The 19,584-nt window shown below is 37.2% G+C and overlaps 1 protein-coding gene across 3 annotated transcripts in view; it reads left to right on the top strand.

The window, feature by feature from the left end:
- Positions 1-19,063, top strand: part of LOC116412628 (microtubule-associated protein futsch-like) — a 41,324-nt gene extending 22,261 nt beyond the window's left edge. For all 3 annotated transcript variants that reach the window (XM_052900313.1, XM_052900314.1, XM_052900311.1), the window contains 2 exons: positions 8,599-10,245; positions 14,168-19,063. In XM_052900313.1, the coding sequence (XP_052756273.1) occupies positions 8,599-10,245; positions 14,168-14,232 (1,712 nt within the window). In that variant the 3' untranslated portion in view covers positions 14,233-19,063. The remainder of the gene's footprint in view (positions 1-8,598; positions 10,246-14,167) is intronic.
- The last annotated feature ends 521 nt before the right edge of the window (positions 19,064-19,584 follow it).

Below are 19,584 nucleotides of genomic sequence, written 5' to 3'. Positions count from 1 at the left end.
AATTGTTTGTTTATTAAGAAATTTAATTATTGTTAATTTTGCACTGCACGTATTAGGTTAATGTGTCGTCCCATCATTTTTGTCATACAAATACAGGAAATTAATTCCTGTATTGATATTTAATATATGAAATAATTTTTATTTCTTAATTTTGTCAGTCACAATTCAGTTGAGAGACAGTTATAACTAAACCACTGGAAATATACATCTCTACCGACCTCGTCGTCTCAATACAACCCGCAACGTTGGTGACACCGACGTGATCCGAAGCTGCCCGACGACGAGTAGAAATAGAAAGAGATTAGAGAACTAGCGCGTCATATATAACAGACCGCCAACGATGTGTACATTTCCACCAGCTTCCCACAAGCGGGTCTCACTGGCTGGAAATTCAAAAGGCACATCGTTGGTTAATAACAAACTAACACAAGTTCTACAAATAGCTAGTCCTTTGCTTGCCATTCCAAGAGAAACTAATTAGGAATTTTTTTAAATGAGACTTGACTCATCTACAAATCTGGTCGCATCAATAACTATCGTTGAGTGACCACCGCAATTTTGGACCGACTCATCGCGTCTCTGGTTTTCGCAATTTGAAGCCATAATTGCCCCACAAAAACAAGGCGACGACTACAAATTGCACACTGTAATATCAAAATTGTCCAAAGAGTTATACATCAAATTAGTGATTAAATAATTCGATGTCACAAAATAAGTATTCTCAAATTAAAGAAAGGCTACTCAAATGCTATGAAGACTCTCTTCATAGCATTTGAACAGCAGCGTTTTCATAAGTTACTCTCAGAAATAAATATGGGACTTCAAAAACCATCCCAATTATTAAGGAAAATAAGAGAAGCTGACCGCGGGAAAATTTCTTCGCGCGAAACCTTGCTGTCAAACATCAACCTTCACTTAATATATTTTTAATTAATTCCAAGAAAAATGATAATACAATAATCATATGGAATACGGAAGCAGAACAAATTTTGAAAAATGCAAGCAAGACATATGCGAGGTAACAAATATGGACAATTATTATAATATTAATGACCGATGCCGCCTTAAAATGCGTTGGCGCAGTTTTACAACGAAGGGTAAATCAAAATTGGAAACCAATTGTTTTTTCTGCAAATTCTTAACAGAAACACAAACTAAATATTCTACATATGAGAGAGAGCTATTGGGAATATATATATGGCGATAAAACACTTCAGAAGATTAATTGAATGTCGTGTTTTCACAATTTTTACTGGCTATAAACCAAACAACAAGAAAATTTCGGTAGCTAATACTCCCGAGAAAAATTATATATCTGGATTACATATCACAATTCAGCGCCGGTATATAACATGTAAGCAGACAAGATAATGCAATTGGCGACGTTCTGTCACGAATCATATAAACATTTTCACTTCCAAACATCGATTTATCCGATTTAGAAAAAAAAATAATCAACAAAACTATATCCAACTACAATAACTTAAACAGAATCAGTCGTTGTGTTTATCACTTGTTCGAGCTCCGAATTTAAACAACAAACTATATTGCGATATTTCCACTGAAGTTGTTCGTCCATATTTGCCACAATTTAAAAAAATATTCTACAGTTACCACAACTTGAGCCACTCTGATACAAAAACAACGAGAAAATTAATTAGAAGAAATTATAATTTGGTCAAACATGAATACAGATATAAACAGGTGGTGTGAATCATGCTTACACTGTCAACAAACAAAAGTGCATAGACATTGAATTTGGCCGCTTGGAAAATATTTGCCAGCGAAGCGTTTCGCACATATAAAAATTGATATCGTAGGACCATTGCCTACGTCACAGAATATGCGTTATATAATTACTGTAATCGACCGCTGGACATCTTGGTCGGAAGCTTTTCCAGTTAGTGCATTACTGCAGAAACTCTCGCTAAAGTAGTTTACGAAGTATGGATTTGTTATTTTGGATGTTCAGATTATATTATTACTGACCAAGGACGACAATTTGAACCTGAAACATTTCGAAAAAAATCGTACTTCACCATATCGTCCTCAATCGAATGCCAAGGTTGAAAGATTACACAGAACGATGAAAACAGCATTGATTGCCACAGGTAACACGACAAATTGGACAAGAGAGTTACCCTCAGTTCTTTTCGGCCTACGCTCCAGTTATCGACAAGACACTGGTTGCTGCGCCGCAAAGCTCGTTTATGGTACGTCTATCAAGTTACCATCAATTGTTTTTCTATGATAAACAGATAAAGAATTAGTAAAGTAACAGCCATTGCTGAAAGAGGAAGCTCAATACGGAATATTTTAGTTCATCCACGGCTAAAGAACTATACACATGTATTCAAGAGATGCGATAGATTACGTCCTAGTTCGACACCACCATATGAAGGACTATTTTAGGACTATTTTATTCTATATTTTGAAAGTTTATAACAATAAAACAAGGTAATTGTTGACGCCGTCACTTTATAATTGATCTACCCTGCTCTTTTATTATATACGCTCTTGTTATTCCCGCTCGCATTATTCTTTCGCTGCATATACCAGTATGACCGTAGCTGCCTATGACGCAACACTGTCGGACGGTTACGTCGTATTGGCTGATATCCGCCCACGCTGGGTGGAAACAACTCTTCTTGACCGCGTGAGACGCTGCTTCACCGTAGCTGAGCGTCTATCGTTTTCCTATCATCTATCCACGCTGGATAGACCATCATTCACCACTGATACAGTCCACATTCGCTGATCTTACGACGGAGACAACATTTGGCCGTGAAGAAGCGCTGCAAGGCCCTGGACGCAAGCATTGCCGCCAGCAGAGACAGAAGTACCTACTGGATGCAGCTTACTACGTCACAGCTAAAGGTCAGCCCTCGTCCCTCTTAATGTACATCTTTGATATTGAACCAGATCGCAGCACGTTTATTAGGAACCTAATATTGGTTCCCCGCGTGTATAGTAATAAAGAAATAAACGTGTCAATAGGTCTACTCTAGCCAGCATTTGTGATCATCGTCATCATAATTTCAGCCATTATCCGTTCACTGCTGGACATAAGCCTTCCCCATAGACTGCCGTAAAGAACGATCCTGAGCCACCTGCGTCCACTGACTTCCTGCAATGCAATTTGGATTTGTGATCAACGACGAAGAAATCACAGGTGAAGCGGAACAAGAATATCATTCGTCAGCATATGATAACTAACCTCAAAAAGTCACACACTCAGGCCGCTTTCAGGTTTATATTAAATTTGGTAATTTTGTGTATTAATTATTAAATAATGTAATTTATATTTTTCTTTTTTAAAGGGAGTGTATCTATGGAGGCATATCTATGATTATGCGTGCAGTGCAGTAAAGAAATTGTTTTTTTTTTGTTTATTAAAAAGTTTAATTATTATTGTTATTTTAGCACTGCACGTACTTACTAAGTTAATGTGTCGCCCCACCATTTTTGTCTTAATATCCTGTGTTTGTATTTAGTATGTAAAATAATTTTTATTTTTTAATTTTATCAGTTATAATTCAGTTGAGAGTCAGTTATAACTAAGTTACTGGAAATATATGTTTCTACCAACCTCATGGTCTCAATACAACCCGCAACATCTAATAATATAGTAGTGGAGATTTAATTTTATAATAACAATAAATTCTCTTTATTTCTCATATCCTTATAAGTTTCAATATGTATTAACCAAGTTGTGGTTAGTACTAGGGATTTTATTATCTATGTTAGTTTATTAGGTAGAATTTTGCATGTGAGCTCCCATATTGTGTATAGGTCTCCTCCATTTGGTTCCATTTTTGCTGTTTACATCCAATTACTAGCTATTTTTTATTATTTCATCGGTCCATCTTTGTTCTAGTCTGCCATTTCCATCTGATTCCAAACATTTCGTTGATAGAATAGTCCGTCTTTGGTTTATATATTGGGAAACATGGCCAGCCCACTTCGGTCTCAGTTTTAATGCATTTTGTACAGCATCTGTTAATTTTGTACTTTGTCTTACTTCAGTACTTCTTGGTTTTTATTTTTCTTAGTTTATGAATTCTCCTTTCTATGGTTCTTTGACACGTATTTATTTTATGTTTTATATATTTTGTGTATATGTATCCATGTTTGGTATCCATATGCGATGCAACGTAGAATACATTTATGTATATTACAATTTTTATACCTTCTTTACATACTGGTGGAAATTTCCATCATAACATTTAATGCCTAAAACTTACATAAAAGACCAAGTTCACTTTAAGTTGATTGTGTCTGATTAATTTTTTAATGTCCATTGCAGAAAAAAAAACATAGTTGCCAAATTTATTGTTTTAACCATTTTTCCTTTAATTTTAAACATGAATTATATCACTTTGATTATATGACTTTGATTTCATCAATAAAAAAATTAATGCAAAGAAGGGTTAAATTTTATATTGTAACCTCTTTGTGTGTCCATAATATTGTAGTTTTATATAAATTTACGAGTATTTCTTCTTCGTTATCGTTTTTATTTAATGTAACTTGTTGCCTCAGATGTATATAGTTGTTAACACTTACTATTTTCGTTTTAGCCAAACTGTCACAGAATTCACCTATATGCATGCAAAATTGTTGTCTTAATACAGTGGAATCCGTTTATAATGACATCGGAGGGAAATAACCAACACGCCATTTTGTAAAAAATAAATTATCTCCTATTTTTGTAGTGTATGTTTATTTTAATTAAGAGAAACAAAATAGAGATAAATAAGAAATTATACATAATAAGTACATATGTATTTATAATCTTTCAATATTTACATTAGAAATCTGTAATGCTTGTTTGCTTTTATTTTTCTTCCTTGTATTGTAATAACAGTCTTTTATTGTTTTTGAAAATCATTAAGATTGTCGAATGACCAACCCCAAATTTTTTGCGAGAGATTTTTTTTTTATTTAACTTAGCTATGATAAATAAGCTGACGGCCCACCTGATGGGAAGTGGTAACCGTCGCCTATAATACATAAGCAGTACCATGGACATAACAGAGTATACTGTTTCGCCCATACTGAATACTGATACTCCCAATGCGTTGCCATTCCTGAGGACTCAGGTGTTATTCCTCTGTACCCTGTAAATTCACGCCATATCTCACCCTTCAAACCGAAATACAGCCATGCAAATACAACTGCTTCACAGTTGAAACACGAATGAGAAAGAGGTACACAAGCAAACGATTTTTTTACAAAGTTTCCCTCTGTGACTATTATTGTACCTTTCTTTTTATTATTGTACCTTTTTTTTAATCGTAAAGGCCGTATAGTTATTAAAATTTCGGCTAGTTACCCATCGCTACTGAGACTTAAAAAAAAACCATGCACACACTGCCGAAGATATTAGGAATCATGTTGGTCACTATAACTGGACGCAATTTATTAAAAATGAGTCTCAACAAGCGACATGTTACTATTAGCGAGGTCATTATATTCTACTTAGTTATAAAGAATTTTAAATGAAAAACTTCGCTATGTAATTAATCATATAATAAGCGGTTGGTCATTATAGGCGGAGTCATAATAAATGGATTCCACTGTATAATAATAATAGTTTAATAATTTATAAAGTCTTATACATGATTGAAATAGAATAAGACTCATCTCATTGCACGCAGTAATTTCACTGTCATATCTTCCCCTTCAAATTTAACCACAGTCTATAAGCAAGCGCTAGAATACAGGCTAATTTTTAGATAACAGCTGGTCTACTATAAAATGAAATTCTGAAATTTCGGACTCAATTTCGTGTTTTTGTTTATACCAAAATCAGACCAATAAATGGAGTTTAACATTTCGTTCGTCATACATACTACCATAAAAGTCCAAAGGAACGATATTTTAACATTTTTAATATTTCCAAACGGCATGTATTATATAATTTTAACATCAAATTTGTGTTTCGTTTGGCTCCGAAATTTAGGAAAACATTTCATGGTAGGCCCTCAGTATTTAGTGTAAACTTTTCTCCTTGCAAGCAAATGTATATTGGTTAGTAAATTTCCTAATCTTGTATTTACAGTCATGAATCAATATCATTAAATCATAGATAGAGCACAATCTACAGCTCTTTGAAATGTACTGATTTAATTATGATAGAATACTTAAATATGTATATACAGTATCGCTCAAAAGTATTTGACCATCTAGTAAAATACATTCTGTAAAAGTCTGCTTGAGTGAAATTACTTCATAATTATTTTAACATGTATATTAGCCATATTTCGACTAAGGAAAAAAATATTAGTTTTAAATTTTGGACTTATCTATGTGTCCATCTTTATTTTTAATGTCAGTCTCACAAAGCTTTGGCAACCTAGCTACAAATTTCTCCAATGTTTTTTTGGTTATCTTCTGCTTTTCTTCATGCAGTTTTTTTCACAAGTTTTCCTGAGATGTGGGACGTTTTCGTACCTGTCTATTCAGCTTATCCCACAATAGTTATTATGGGGTGAGTTAGGGAACTGTGAAGGTCATAATTATGAGTTTCAACACCTGTTTTTGTTCTTTTCCTTTTAAAAAGTCTTTGCATAGTCTTGACGTGTTTCGTATCATTATTCTGTTGAAATATGAATCCCAGATCGATTAAATGAGTTTCACAAGACATTGCAGTATTTTCCAATATCTTTTTGTAACTTTTTTTCAAGACTCCCTTGTATTCTCACAAGATTTCCAACGACGGAGCCAGCAAAATAGCCCCAAACCATCACATACCCTCCGCTTTGTTTAACTGAAGTCACAGTACAAGCGTCATTCATCCTTTCGTTTGACTGCCGTCTTACGAAAACTCTTCGTTTGATTCCAAAAATTGCAAATTTTGATTCGTCCGTCCAGATTGTCCAATTCTTGTGTTCTCTCACCCAATTGAGTCTCTTATTTTTGTTAATAGGTTTCAGAAGTGGTCTTCAAACCGCTACGTATTCCTTGAGTACTGTGTCACAAAGTTCTCTTTTAACTGTGGATACACTAACTGGTTTATCACGATCTCCATTAAACTGTGCTGCTATTTCCGGTGCAGTTAATCGTGTATTTCGTTTGCTATTAATAACCGCAGCCTATTATGTAACAATTCAGCCACAAACTTCTTAACGATGTAGTCAACAATTTGTCTTGGTATTTTCTGTAGTCTTGAAATTTCACGATTACTTTTACCAAATTTATGAAGGCCGATTATTATGCCCCTGTTTTCTTGAGAATATTCCTTAGTTTTACCCATTTTCTTTAAAAAATAAAACTCAAGTGAAAAACAAAAAATGTTCGTAGATTTTATGTACTGAGCTGTGGAGAGCGTGTTTTCTGGTCAAATGACATCAGATAACTAATGTAAAAAGATTTGTAGTAGTTACTTTATATTTTACTTGTGTTTATTGCTCACTAACTAAATCAAAACTAAATTGCGTGTTCAAAGATTAACTTCGAACCCGACAATAACACTATTATGGTTTTATGACCAGAAGTGGGCAAATAACAATAAATTGTTTACTATTGTACAGTAGATAAGTATTTTGCGGTGTTATACAAACAATGAAACTCAACAAATGATCTCTTTAGAATGTATTGTTTGTAACTTAAAGAAAACGCAGGTGGCCAAATATTTTTGAGTGGTAGTGTATATACTGTAATAAAAAAAAAAATTATATATTAGGGTCGTTTCTGAGGCGCCATATCACTAAACCGATTTCTAAAATTAAAATTACAATTTGAAATCACAGTGAATTTTTTATTCGAAGCAACTGATTTTCTAATAGATTTAAATAAAAAATATCATAAGTTTATTTTATGATGATCCATAAAACAGTAATTTTGGAAAACTATCGAATAATAATATTATTAGGTTAAAAGGAATTTAGAAAAATGCCACTTTGGAATCGATACTATTGTTATCTAAATTTTCTTGTTTTTTTAAATGTGATATTTAATATGTTATGCTAATGTTTGTTGGCACTTAAACTTTCTAATCATGAAATTATTGTTTATTTATTTATTTACAAGAAACAAACAGTGTTGCCATCTTCTTCTTAAATATACAATTATGTACAAAAACTTGTATATAATTGTATATTTAAATTTTTACTTTCTTAAATTATTATCTTGATCCTGATAGGTTTCACTCGTAGGTAAAGGTTAGGTTCTATTTGTATCTCTGAGTAGTCAGGAATGCATTTCTTCAATCCTTTATTACTATACCTACTGCACCTAGGTTTTTGTGGAAGTTGGATGGATGAATAGTGTTTATCAAACAGTCTAATGGTAAATTAATAAAAAAAAAATGCTGTGTAAAGTATTTAAAAGTAGGTTAAATTAATTTACATATATTAAATCAACTTTTAAACTTTCGGGTTACATGATTTTTGATTTATAAGACATAGGAATTAATGCTAGCATTTATGTAAACCTGGGCTATAGGTACGTTGAGATAACTCAGGTAAATTATAGTTTACTTAATTGATAGCGTATATTTTCGTTTCCTATAAACCATATATGAAATCATTGATATATTAAAAATATAATTATACGACAGTAGCTAAACTTGCTTCATGTTGGTATATGTTTCAGATCCTCCTGGATCGACCAACGTAGGCACGATAGCGACGAGCCGCGTGGACTCGCCGCCGCCTGCCGTCTCGCAGCGCTCCGGGGCTGCGTCCCCGCGGCGCAAGGAGCGGCCCAAGGACAAGTCCTACTGCAAGCTGATGGCCGAGCGCGCCGCGCGCCCTGACGACAAGTTCGGCAATCGCTCGCCTAACTCGCAGGCGCAGGGCGAGGACTCCGGCATCGAGTCTATGGACGCGCTGTCGGAGAAGTCGCCCAACCAGGCCAGCCAGTCACCGCCGGGCCCGCAGAGAAAGGAACGACTAGATATGCCTCGATCGACTAGTCCCACGTCAGTCCAGAGGATAATAGGTGTGATCGACCCCCCGCCGCCGTCTGACGAGCTGTTGGAGCGGCTGTCGCTGGCGACGGGGCAACCACACTACGATCCCGGTCCGCCGGACATCGACGACCTCGGGGACATCGAGGCCGCACTCGCCAAGATGCACGCCGACCACATCAACGGGGATGACGCGCCGCGCCGTCCCCCGGACGACTCGCACACCAAAGAGGGCACCAGGGAACCGACGCCCATTCTTAGGGATGACGAGAAACAGGGTCAGGCCGTCGACGGGAGCGAGGGCGGCGCACCCGCAAAGAGAAACGACTCCGAGACCGACGTCGCCCTGGCGGACCGGAAGGACTCCGCATCTCCAAAGAAAGAGGACTTTGACCCGCTACCGAGCAGGGTGTCGCCACCACTCTACACGTATTCAAATCAGGAGAAGGTCTGCGCCGACGCGCCCGATGTCAAGGACGAGAAGCCGCCGATCGCTGCTGCGAACGGCGAGACCGACGAGCGCCGCGTTACCGACGAGAAGCCCGAGCCGAAGATCAAGCGGCTCCCGCTCAAGGCCGACTTTCCTGACAAGAGCCTACTCGAGCAGCTGCTGATCGAGATCCCGCCGCAGGAGTACGCGGGGCGGCGGCCCGAGTCGCCGTCGCCGTCGGCACTGGAGCGCGTCGCGCGCAGCAGCGTGCGCACGCGCTCCAGCAGCAAGATGAACAGCCCCGCCGACGGCCCGCGCACGCCGCGGCTCAGCCCCGGCCTGGCCAAGCTCGAGCGCGCCGACTCGCCCGCGCTGCAGCGCAACTGCCTGCGCGGCGGCTCCGTCGACAAGACCAGCCCGCGGGCCGCCGCCGCGCCCGCGCCCGCGCCTCAGTCCACATCTGCGTCCGCGCCCGCCGCGCCCGCCCCGAAGCTCGTGCCGAAGCGGAAGCGGCGCGAGTCGGAGGGCTTCGGCGGCGAGGAGGGGCTCGCGGGGGCCGGCAAGCAGCGCAAAAAACCGCGGCGCGTCGACGGGCAGCGGCCGCCCACCGCGCCCGGCGCCGCCGGCAAGCAAAAGAAGGACTCGGACAGCGACAGCGACGAGCCGCTCATCTGCAAGGTGCGTGGCAAGGGCGGCAAAGGGGCGCGGCCTGCGAAGCTGCCCGCCAAGGGGCCCGAGGGCGTGGGCACGCGCCGCTCGGTGCGCCACGGGCCGGCGCCGGGCGCGCCGCCCGCCGCGCCGGCGCCCTGCCCCGCGCCCGCCGCCGCCGCGCCGCCCGCGCAGCCCGCGCCGCCTGCGCCGCCCACTAACACGCCCGTCAGACGGAAAACGAGGAGTGCCGGTGAGTTATAATTGTTTTTTTTCTTGTTCTCGAGCCAATTTTACTATACAAAAAGTTATAATATGTACTTTCAAATTAATTTTAATTGGAGGGTAATCATTAAAATGAGAAGTTTGCTCATTTTAATCATTGGCACCGTTGATTTTATGGCAATAATTTTAATTAATCTTTGTCCGCGTTTGTCAACCGAGTCAACTGCGCTTGTCTAAAACCGTATCAATATCAAGTTCGTATCCGTATCAATATTATATGGAATACTGCTCTCACCTCTGGGCAGGAACGCCACAGTACCAGCTCCTTCCGTTAGACCGCATTCAAAGTCGGGCGGCTCGAATTATTGATAATCAGCGCCTTACTGTCCGACTTGATCCACTGAAACTGCGCAGAGATGTTGCATATCTGTGCACCGAATTTATTATGGGAATTGCTCTGAGAAATTGTTCGAATTGATACCTGCTGCTGATTTTCACCACCGTTCAACCCGTCATAAACTAAAGTTTCATCCCAACCATCTGGACGAGTGGCGGTCTTCCACCGAGCGTTTTTTAAAGCAATTTCTTCCACGCACAACCACTCTTCGGAATCAACTTCCAGCAGCAGTATTTCCGAATCGTAACCTTCAAGAAAAGAGCATATACCTTTTTAAAAGGCCGGCAGCACACTTGCAATGCCGTTGGTGTTGTGGGTGATCATGGGCGGCGGTAGTCATTTACCATCAGGTGAGCCGCATGCTCGTTTGCCCCCTGTGTTGTAAAAAATAAAAAAAAATATTAAATATTAATAAATTTTAATATTTTAAATCACCAACAAGGAGTTTATCATTTTCAAGAAAAGGCGTAGGAACAAACTCCTACATCTTTATGGACCTTGGAAGCCAGTCAGTTAAATGTTTTTTCTCAAACATGCTTGGAAATGTGAGCATTATTTTGACAATCTTCTTAGAGATAAATCAAAATTACCGTACTGGGCAGATACAAGCGGGCAGCGGCCGGCAAAAGTTGTATGAAAAGCCATATCTGTTGTGTTTTGCGGCCAGATAAATTACTATGTAAACTCATATCTGTCCTGTAATTTAAAAATGGAATAACCTTTTACTTCGAAACATGGCTACCAAGGAGATAACTAATACAAGGTTTTATTTAAATTTTGAACTGGCTTGCAAATAGAAAGCTGTTTATTGAAAAAAAAACAAAGGAACATTATGACGCGTGAAAAATTATTATTGTTCTTTATTAGTCATTGAACTTAAAAAGTAAAATTGTGATTTTTGATTTCCGCGCATTGTTCGAGAAAAGTACTATACAAGCCTTGGCCACAACTAGGCATTGATGGACGAACGTGCAAATGTGGGCCGAGGCGTAGCCGAGGCACACATACGTGAGTCGTCAGTTGCTGGCCGCTGCAGTAATGTACTATATGTATCTCCTATGCAATAGTGAATCGGTTTGACTAGTCTCCCACAAGCGAATCTCACCAGTCGAATTGAGAAGGCATATATATTGTACTAAGGTTGCTGGAACACTGACTGAAAATCAGCAATACAAGTATCAAGAAGCTATTAAGCATTTCATGAGATTTATCAAGTCCTATCAAGTATCAAGATTTATCAATAATTTTTATTTAACAGAAGACTTATGTAAAAATTGATTCCACAATGAAAAATGTTTTAATTAATCAGCAACAAATAATTGAAGCTGTCTACCAACTTTATAATAATTTAAAAAAAGGCAGCCAATACAAGAAGTCTTCGGATTACATTGATTGTAACATAAAAATTTTGGATAATAACTGGCATGAATTTTATAACGATCATATACAACTATGAGTTTATAGTAAAATTATCTTATATCTATATATTATATTTTTATGGATCCAAATTGGTACCATAAAAATTCTATTAGTTCAGTAGTTTAGTTTTTAAATTAAAATAAGTGATTTTGCCATATTTAAAGTCGGTTTTTCTTTTTGTGGAACACAATCTTTTTTTACAATTTAAAAGTCATTTGCTTGAAGGACCTTTGTCTAATTCGTGTTTCTACCATGAAGCAGTTGTGTTTGCATGGCTGTTTCGGTGTGAAGGGTGCGATATGACAATGAATTTACAGGGTACAGAGGAATAACACCTGAGTCCTCAGGAATGGGAACGCATGGGGGGGTATTATGGGCGAAACAGTATACTCTGTTATGTCCATGGTGCTGCTCATATCTATAGGCGACGGTTACCACTTTCCATCAGGTGGGCCGTCAGCTTGTTTACCAATCTAAGTTGCATAAAAAAAGCTCATCCATAGCAGCAGCGTTATGCGTTTTAAGTATTATTCACCACATCTGAAGGCTATTCAAATGGTACCTTTAAACCCAAGAAAAATACCAAGGAATTTATTCTCATAAAATGACACTTGCAAATGATTGGAAAATCATTGTATATTATGATATGAACCCCTATTGATATGTAATTAAAAACTTCGAGAGATATTTTAAATTAATTATATTTTAAATAATAATAAATCATTTAAAATAATTTACTGAATTAGGTTTTCTTTTGTAGAAGTCGATGCCACTGGTTATTTGAATATATTTTTATTTAACTCCGCTACCATTAGTATGTGTACGACTGCCAATATTTGAAGATTGATTATTGTTATTATTAAAGGTGAAACACGTGTCGGAAAATATGCGTGGACGAAATCGTGGTCGACTGCGATTAAGGGAAGTTTTAAAATGTAATGTTATTGGAATTAAATAATTACAATCAACTAATCAGGAGATATTTTAATCATTCACAAAAAACGTGTGATAAAATAACAGAACAAATTCATAGTGACGTCATAATAAGATACGTCAGTTACTCCGAAGTACAAGATTACAATTGTCAACATTCCTGCACGCGCTCACGTCGCGGGCTTATCAATGGGTGTCGACTATCTAGCTAGCTCGCTGTTCGGCGTATCGGACGAGAGATTCGCAGAACTATAATAGCAGTAATCAATGTTTGGTATTACTTTGGCGTAATCAAACACGTACGCATGGCCACCCTGGTCAGCACACGAGTGCATTATCAAGTATGAATTGTTACATAACATGGTTAGCTGGTAGAGAATGCCATATGGCATTAATCTCGCCACTTGTACAAAGTTTTATTGTGCAATAAAGAATAAATAACTAGTTTTTACCTGCAATTTCGTCCACGTGGCCGGGATAAGTTTGCCTATAACCTTTTCCATCCCATATAGTAAATTTAATAGTAAGTGGGAATGATTAAAACGAACAACTAAATGCCTAGTCTTCGGTGACAGTTACAGTTTTTGTGTAACGTAAAGATGCTTGCACTACATCGTAACAGCTCGCCATCGACAGGTGTTCATCCTCATACCCTAGAGCCTAGATGATTGCATATAACACAGTTTTAGAGATTTTTTCTCCTACGAACACTCAGGTTATGGAATGAGCTTTATGCCGAGGTTTTTCCAAGAAACTACAGCATGAGGTTCTTTAAAAGGGAACTAAAGAGGTTTCTTTAGGGTCGGCAACGCGTGCGCAATACCCCCGGTATTGCAGGCATTGATAGGATACGGTAATTGTTTACCGTCAGGTTGGCTTTATGCTTGTTTGTCACCTCAGTGGTATAAAAAAAAACTATTGGTGTATGTTAGCGGGTTACCAATGAGAAATGATAATTGAAGATTCAAGTCAAATCAGTTCGCTTACTATAGCCATTTTTTTATACCACAGGTGGTAATCAAGCATACGGCCCACGTGACGGTGAGTGGTTACAAGGAATTAACCATAAAAGTTTTTAGGGGAAATCTTGACCCACTTGCTAGAGCCCATATTTCGGTCGTGCACTCCCCCTTGTCTAACACTCCTCTCTCTAACCCTCTATCATCTGTACATGGCATAAGAGTATTATCTCTGTTTGCAGTCGGCGAAGGCACCCCGGCCCCTAGCGCGGTCCGGCGGAGACGCACGTCCCGCGACGGCAAGTGACGGCGGCGGCGCGCGGAGCTGAGCCCCGCGCCCGCGCTGCCGCTGCCGCTGCTGCTGCTCGACTGACCCGCGCACCCGGCCCCCGGGCCCCCGCCCCCGCCCCCGCCCCTGCCGCCGCCGCCGCCCCCGCCCCCGCCACCGCCGGCCACGCTCGCGCTCCTCCGGTGGCTGTACGAAGACACGTCCTTCACTTGAAACAGACATTAACGTGGACATAGATGGCGCAAGTATCGCAATCTATATGAAAGTAAGGCCTCGCTCACACCGCACTATTACTTTTTTTTTTACATGATATATTTTACTGAGTAGTGATAATGCAGTAAAGAAATGTTACTTGTTGTTTACTTTATCACATATACAGTTAAATATGTATATAGAATGCTCACTGAATTTGTCAAACAAACCAAATGAGCTCTTAATATGTTTGGTCTATGCACTTTAAAACGACTACAGTATGCTACTTGTTTTTATATTATTAAAATTTATAGCTGAATTTAATGTGTAAAAAATGTGTAGTACTGCCGTGTGAACTTAGCCTAAAAGTTAATATGTACTGTGATTTGTTTCCGCATTTCTATAAAATATGGAAACTAAAAGAGAACTACGTAGAAATGTATAATTCAGTAAATTAGAAGGTGCGTGATGAATACTCACAGTGTGTATACAAAAAGCGTGCCATATTTTGTCTACTTTCTGTCTTGTATAGAAGCTCTTGATAAAAAATTCTTCTATGCCAAGTTGTTTCAAAAATGTCGCTTGTAATACTTTTTGTTAAAATGTGTTTTTTTTTTACATGCTCATGCAGTAAACTCCGAATGAAATTTAGTCCCATTAAGTTCTGTTAAAAACTTAAATAAAAAATCTGGCACGTATACACTTGCGCGATATCTAATAACATCCATGTCCGTGGTAGAAAGAGTAAAAAGAATGGGAAGCGAACGCGGCGACCGATGTAACGGGTGGCACTCTTTATACACGCGTTCCCCTGTTATCTTTTTGACTTCTTAGTTAATTTATTTAATTTCCACTTTTTTATATCACTGTTAATGTATATCTATTAATTTTTTTTTATAAATTTTGACTAATTATGAAATCTTGAATCATGTTTTAAGTAGACCCGAAATAAATATTTAATACAGTGGTACCTCGACATATGAGTTTATTTCGTTCCGTAACCTTGTTCGTATCTCTAAGTAATTTTTCCCATTGAATTTATTTAAAATGCCATTAATTCGTACTCCCATAAAACCACCTCGGTTGTTTTTGTTAAGTGTTTTTTAGTCTGAGGTGGGAGAAACTGTTAGACACCAACTTCGACCCCGCATGTTGAGGTCGTGTGCAGCGGTGTAATGTAGGATTTCTCGTATCTCAAAACACTCGTATATTAGGGCACTCGTGTATTGAGGTACCATTGTAATTGTTTAAAATGACAATCGTGATTTAATACTACATTTAATCGATCGACTGCACGCTTTCTAGCAATATAATCGATTATTTTATGAATCTCATAAAATTTAGAGAACGTGCGATCATCTGTGGTTTACATGTTCGTACCATTCGTTCGAAATTTGTTGCCATTTTATTGTAGTAGCATATGGTAGATTTTTTCTCTTTTTTAGTAGAAGTTATAAATCAACTAAGCTAACGTGTTCACGGAGTTTCGGTATTTTTATATTATTTTTAAATTAAAAAAAAATATCCTCAAGAAGCCATAATAGTCATTTTTATATTATTTCGGGCTCTACGAGTGTATCGCAATCAATTTAACCTTTTTTTAATATTGCACCTTAACGAAACGCCAAGTACAAATCAAGTCATCGGCCGTTTGCGTTGTTTATGTAAATACATTGTGTTCAATGAACATTATGTATGATGCTCACATATTGCTAGGAAGTTGCATACCGTTCTCATTGTTAAACTCTAGCAAGACTAACTTAATATTTTTTAACAGTTAGTTTTACTAGATTCTATTTTTAAACCGTGAAATAGAATGCGACTTCGTATACTTTCATATAAAATGCGACGTTATTTTTACGACTTTTTTATATTATTTAGTGAACAAATCATGTTACCATTCACTATACTACGCACGCAATTTATAAATAAGTTTATTTCATTCGAGTAATTTTAAGGCATAATGTCAGTGTATCATTGCCGGGTCGTAACTGTGAATGTTACGCCGCGGACGCCTTAGTTTATTAGCGAATAGAGTTGTAATTATTGTACAAAAGAGCACTCGACTTATAGGCACATCGTTAATAGAGTAATACCCGAGAGATATAAATGTGAAATAAATGCATAAAGTTTTAAAAAGATATTTTCATACGTTTTTGCACGTCGTGACGTCGGTTTGGGACGTCAACGCCGCGTAGTTTTATAGGTTTTGGCGGGAGGGCGCCATGTTGTTATTATCAAGTATTTTTTTTTATTTATGTGACTAGGTAGTTGCATTCTATGTGACAAGATTAAGTTAATTAACTACAAAAACATTTAAGTATTATCTAATAAAATGTTATCCTAATAAAAAATATAATAAATATTCAGCGCAAAATTTCTAATTCCATTTTCAAAATATTTGAAACATAATTTAAATAACCATGGCGTCATTCCATCAAAACACTGGCTGCTATAACGATAACTTTAGCATATTTAAATAAGATAATTCACGACCAATAATTATAATTAATATGTGAAACTGACGGATAATTTCATAGTAAAAAAAGATAATAATTGTGACTGAGTGTTTCAACAGTTTGTCTGTTTGGGCTTCCAGTATACTAATCTATTTTATTTTGATGCCTCTTGTACTTTCCAACTTGTTTTTTCCTCGGTCTTTGACACAGATACCCGTCTATGTATTAAAAAAAAAAAGAAACGATCCTACCAGTGAAATTATTAGGCATTTTTAATGATTAGCTTTTTATTTGCATTGTAAATAAAAGAAATGTATTTTAAAACTATTAGTTTCTTAATTAGATGCTAGTAGATATTTATTGATCACAATTTTTTTAATTCAGTCACTTAGTGAAGCATAGATTTGTAAAGTTATGCCATGTTCATCATTTTATGTACTAACAGTACGATGCGTAAAAGAAAATGGTTGTTACGTCAAAATTGAATCTTGCTGCTTTTTATTTGTTTTAATATAAAATTGTAATAAGTAATAAGCTTGAAATGAAATTGACATTGCAATACGATCACAGAATTGATGCCAGTAAATTCTCTTTGAGATACAGTTTCTTGGCTCGGTAAGTGGGATGGGGATAGTTCGTTTATATTTAGCATCCCTTTCTATAAGCTACGTCCTCTTTCTATATGGAAGATACGCAAAAGGTGCAATTCCAAAATTTATTGGCCTCAATTTTCTCCATAATGATGAACATGTTCGCTTCTTACATTTGTGATTTCTAATTTTAACTGGATGAATACGCAAAGCAATAATTCGTGGATGTGACTTAGTTTACAGCATGTTTTTGACAGATTTATCTACAGTTTAACTGGCGAATGTATTTGCAGTATTTATTAGGCGCTCTGTCAATTTGTGAGCAGTTTTTGTTTTTTTTTTTATTTTATTGCCTGGGACGGTATTAGTCAGAGGCATTCTCGTATTGACCTGATAGTGACTTTATTTTTCTACCGTAAACCCCCCTCCCCCTTTCTACTTTTTGACGTTTAAAAGTTCTATTGTAGTTGGAGCAGTGATAGTGCTACAATACAAACTGTTAGTGTGTACGTAGTATGTATAGTGTATTGGAATATAATATGAATTAAGAAATATAATTGCCTGATAAAATTGTGCCCTATAACGTGTGCCGTGGACAGAGGTGTGTGCATTACTGTAGCTTAGAGGAGCCGTTGTCAGTGGGCGTTGGGCAGCCGGCGATATCGCGTGTACCCTTTGTTTTATCTTTATAAATTTATTAGTTTACCGTTCGGCTGATGTACAATCTCTTGTAAATTTTTATGTATAGATGGGGAAATTAATATATGTTACGCGTAAGTGATTGTTTTTTTTTTTTTATATATTTGAAACCGATTTTTTGGGAGTAGTTGTAAATAGGTACGCGCCGGCCTCGGCCGCTCGCACGACCGTACCGTATCGTAGGAATGCAAAGCCTTATACTGTAATATAGATGTACGTGCGATACGCAAGCTTGTACCATATAATTCTAGTGGATGAACTCTCAGATAGATGTGTATATGGGTGTATAGTAATCCTTCTAGTTTCTTGTTTTTGTTTATTATTATTATTATTATTTTCGACTAATTGATAGTAATTTATGCTGATAAAATATCTATATTATACATTTATGTATGTACTATGAAAGAGAAACTACAAATAGATTTTAACACTATAAATATAGCATAGGTGTTACACCACACACGAGATAGCTTATAGTTTTGGTATGTAAACATTATATGACTTGTAAATACATTGCAGAAAATAGTTATTAAAAGAATTGATACAATAAAATTTAATTTTACGTTATTGTAATATTTTTTTCTAGTTCGTGTTGTTAATAGGACGCCCACGTGTCCGATACAATATAGGAGAATCAAACATAATGAAATGCCTGTAATTCTTTTTTTTGTTGCTGGCAATTTTATGACGTTTTTCAAACTATTCAATTTTTATTGTGCATTACTTTCTGTAAGTTGCTTTCACTGTCGTTCTAGATTATGTTTAAAATCATATAATTATATTCGTAAAGTACGATGAGTCATGGTGAATTATGATCATATTATTATGAATGAAAAGAAATACGGAATATTATTGTTCTGCTATTATTAAATTTGTAAAGTTAGTTTATTAATAAATGAATAAAAAATATTTTGTTGTTTCACTCACTATATGTATTGTTCAATGTACGTCAACTTAAGAACAAGATATTTTTCAACAATGTTAACACCTGCTGGCGTTGCTGAAAATCTAAAACAAGTATACTCTGTTATGTCCATGGTACTGCTCGTGTCTATAGGCGACAGTTACCACTTTCCATCAAGTGGGCGGTCAGCTTGTTTGCCATTTTAAGTTGCATAAAAAAAAAAGAAAAAACCGTAAGACTATAAAGGATTTGTTTTATATACTTCATATAATCGGGACGGTAAACAAGCATTCGGTCCACCTGATCGTATGACTCGCAGTCTATGGTCGTTTGACACGAGATGTTCATTCATTAATTTATTTTTATAATTAAATTTGTAAAAATTCAACGGAAGGGAATCGAAGAGACTGGTGACGAACATACATTACAGATAAAAAAAAACTATTAATATAAATTGAAATAATAAATATCTACTTACTCTACCTACTTTCTAGTTTCTTATCATAAATAATTTATTTATTAAACT

Source organism: Galleria mellonella, unplaced genomic scaffold, assembly GCF_026898425.1.
Source record: "Galleria mellonella isolate WM207_F2 unplaced genomic scaffold, CSIRO_AGI_GalMel_v1 utg643, whole genome shotgun sequence".
Lineage (NCBI taxonomy): Eukaryota > Metazoa > Arthropoda > Insecta > Lepidoptera > Pyralidae > Galleria > Galleria mellonella.
This window is presented reverse-complemented; position numbering and strand designations above follow the sequence as displayed.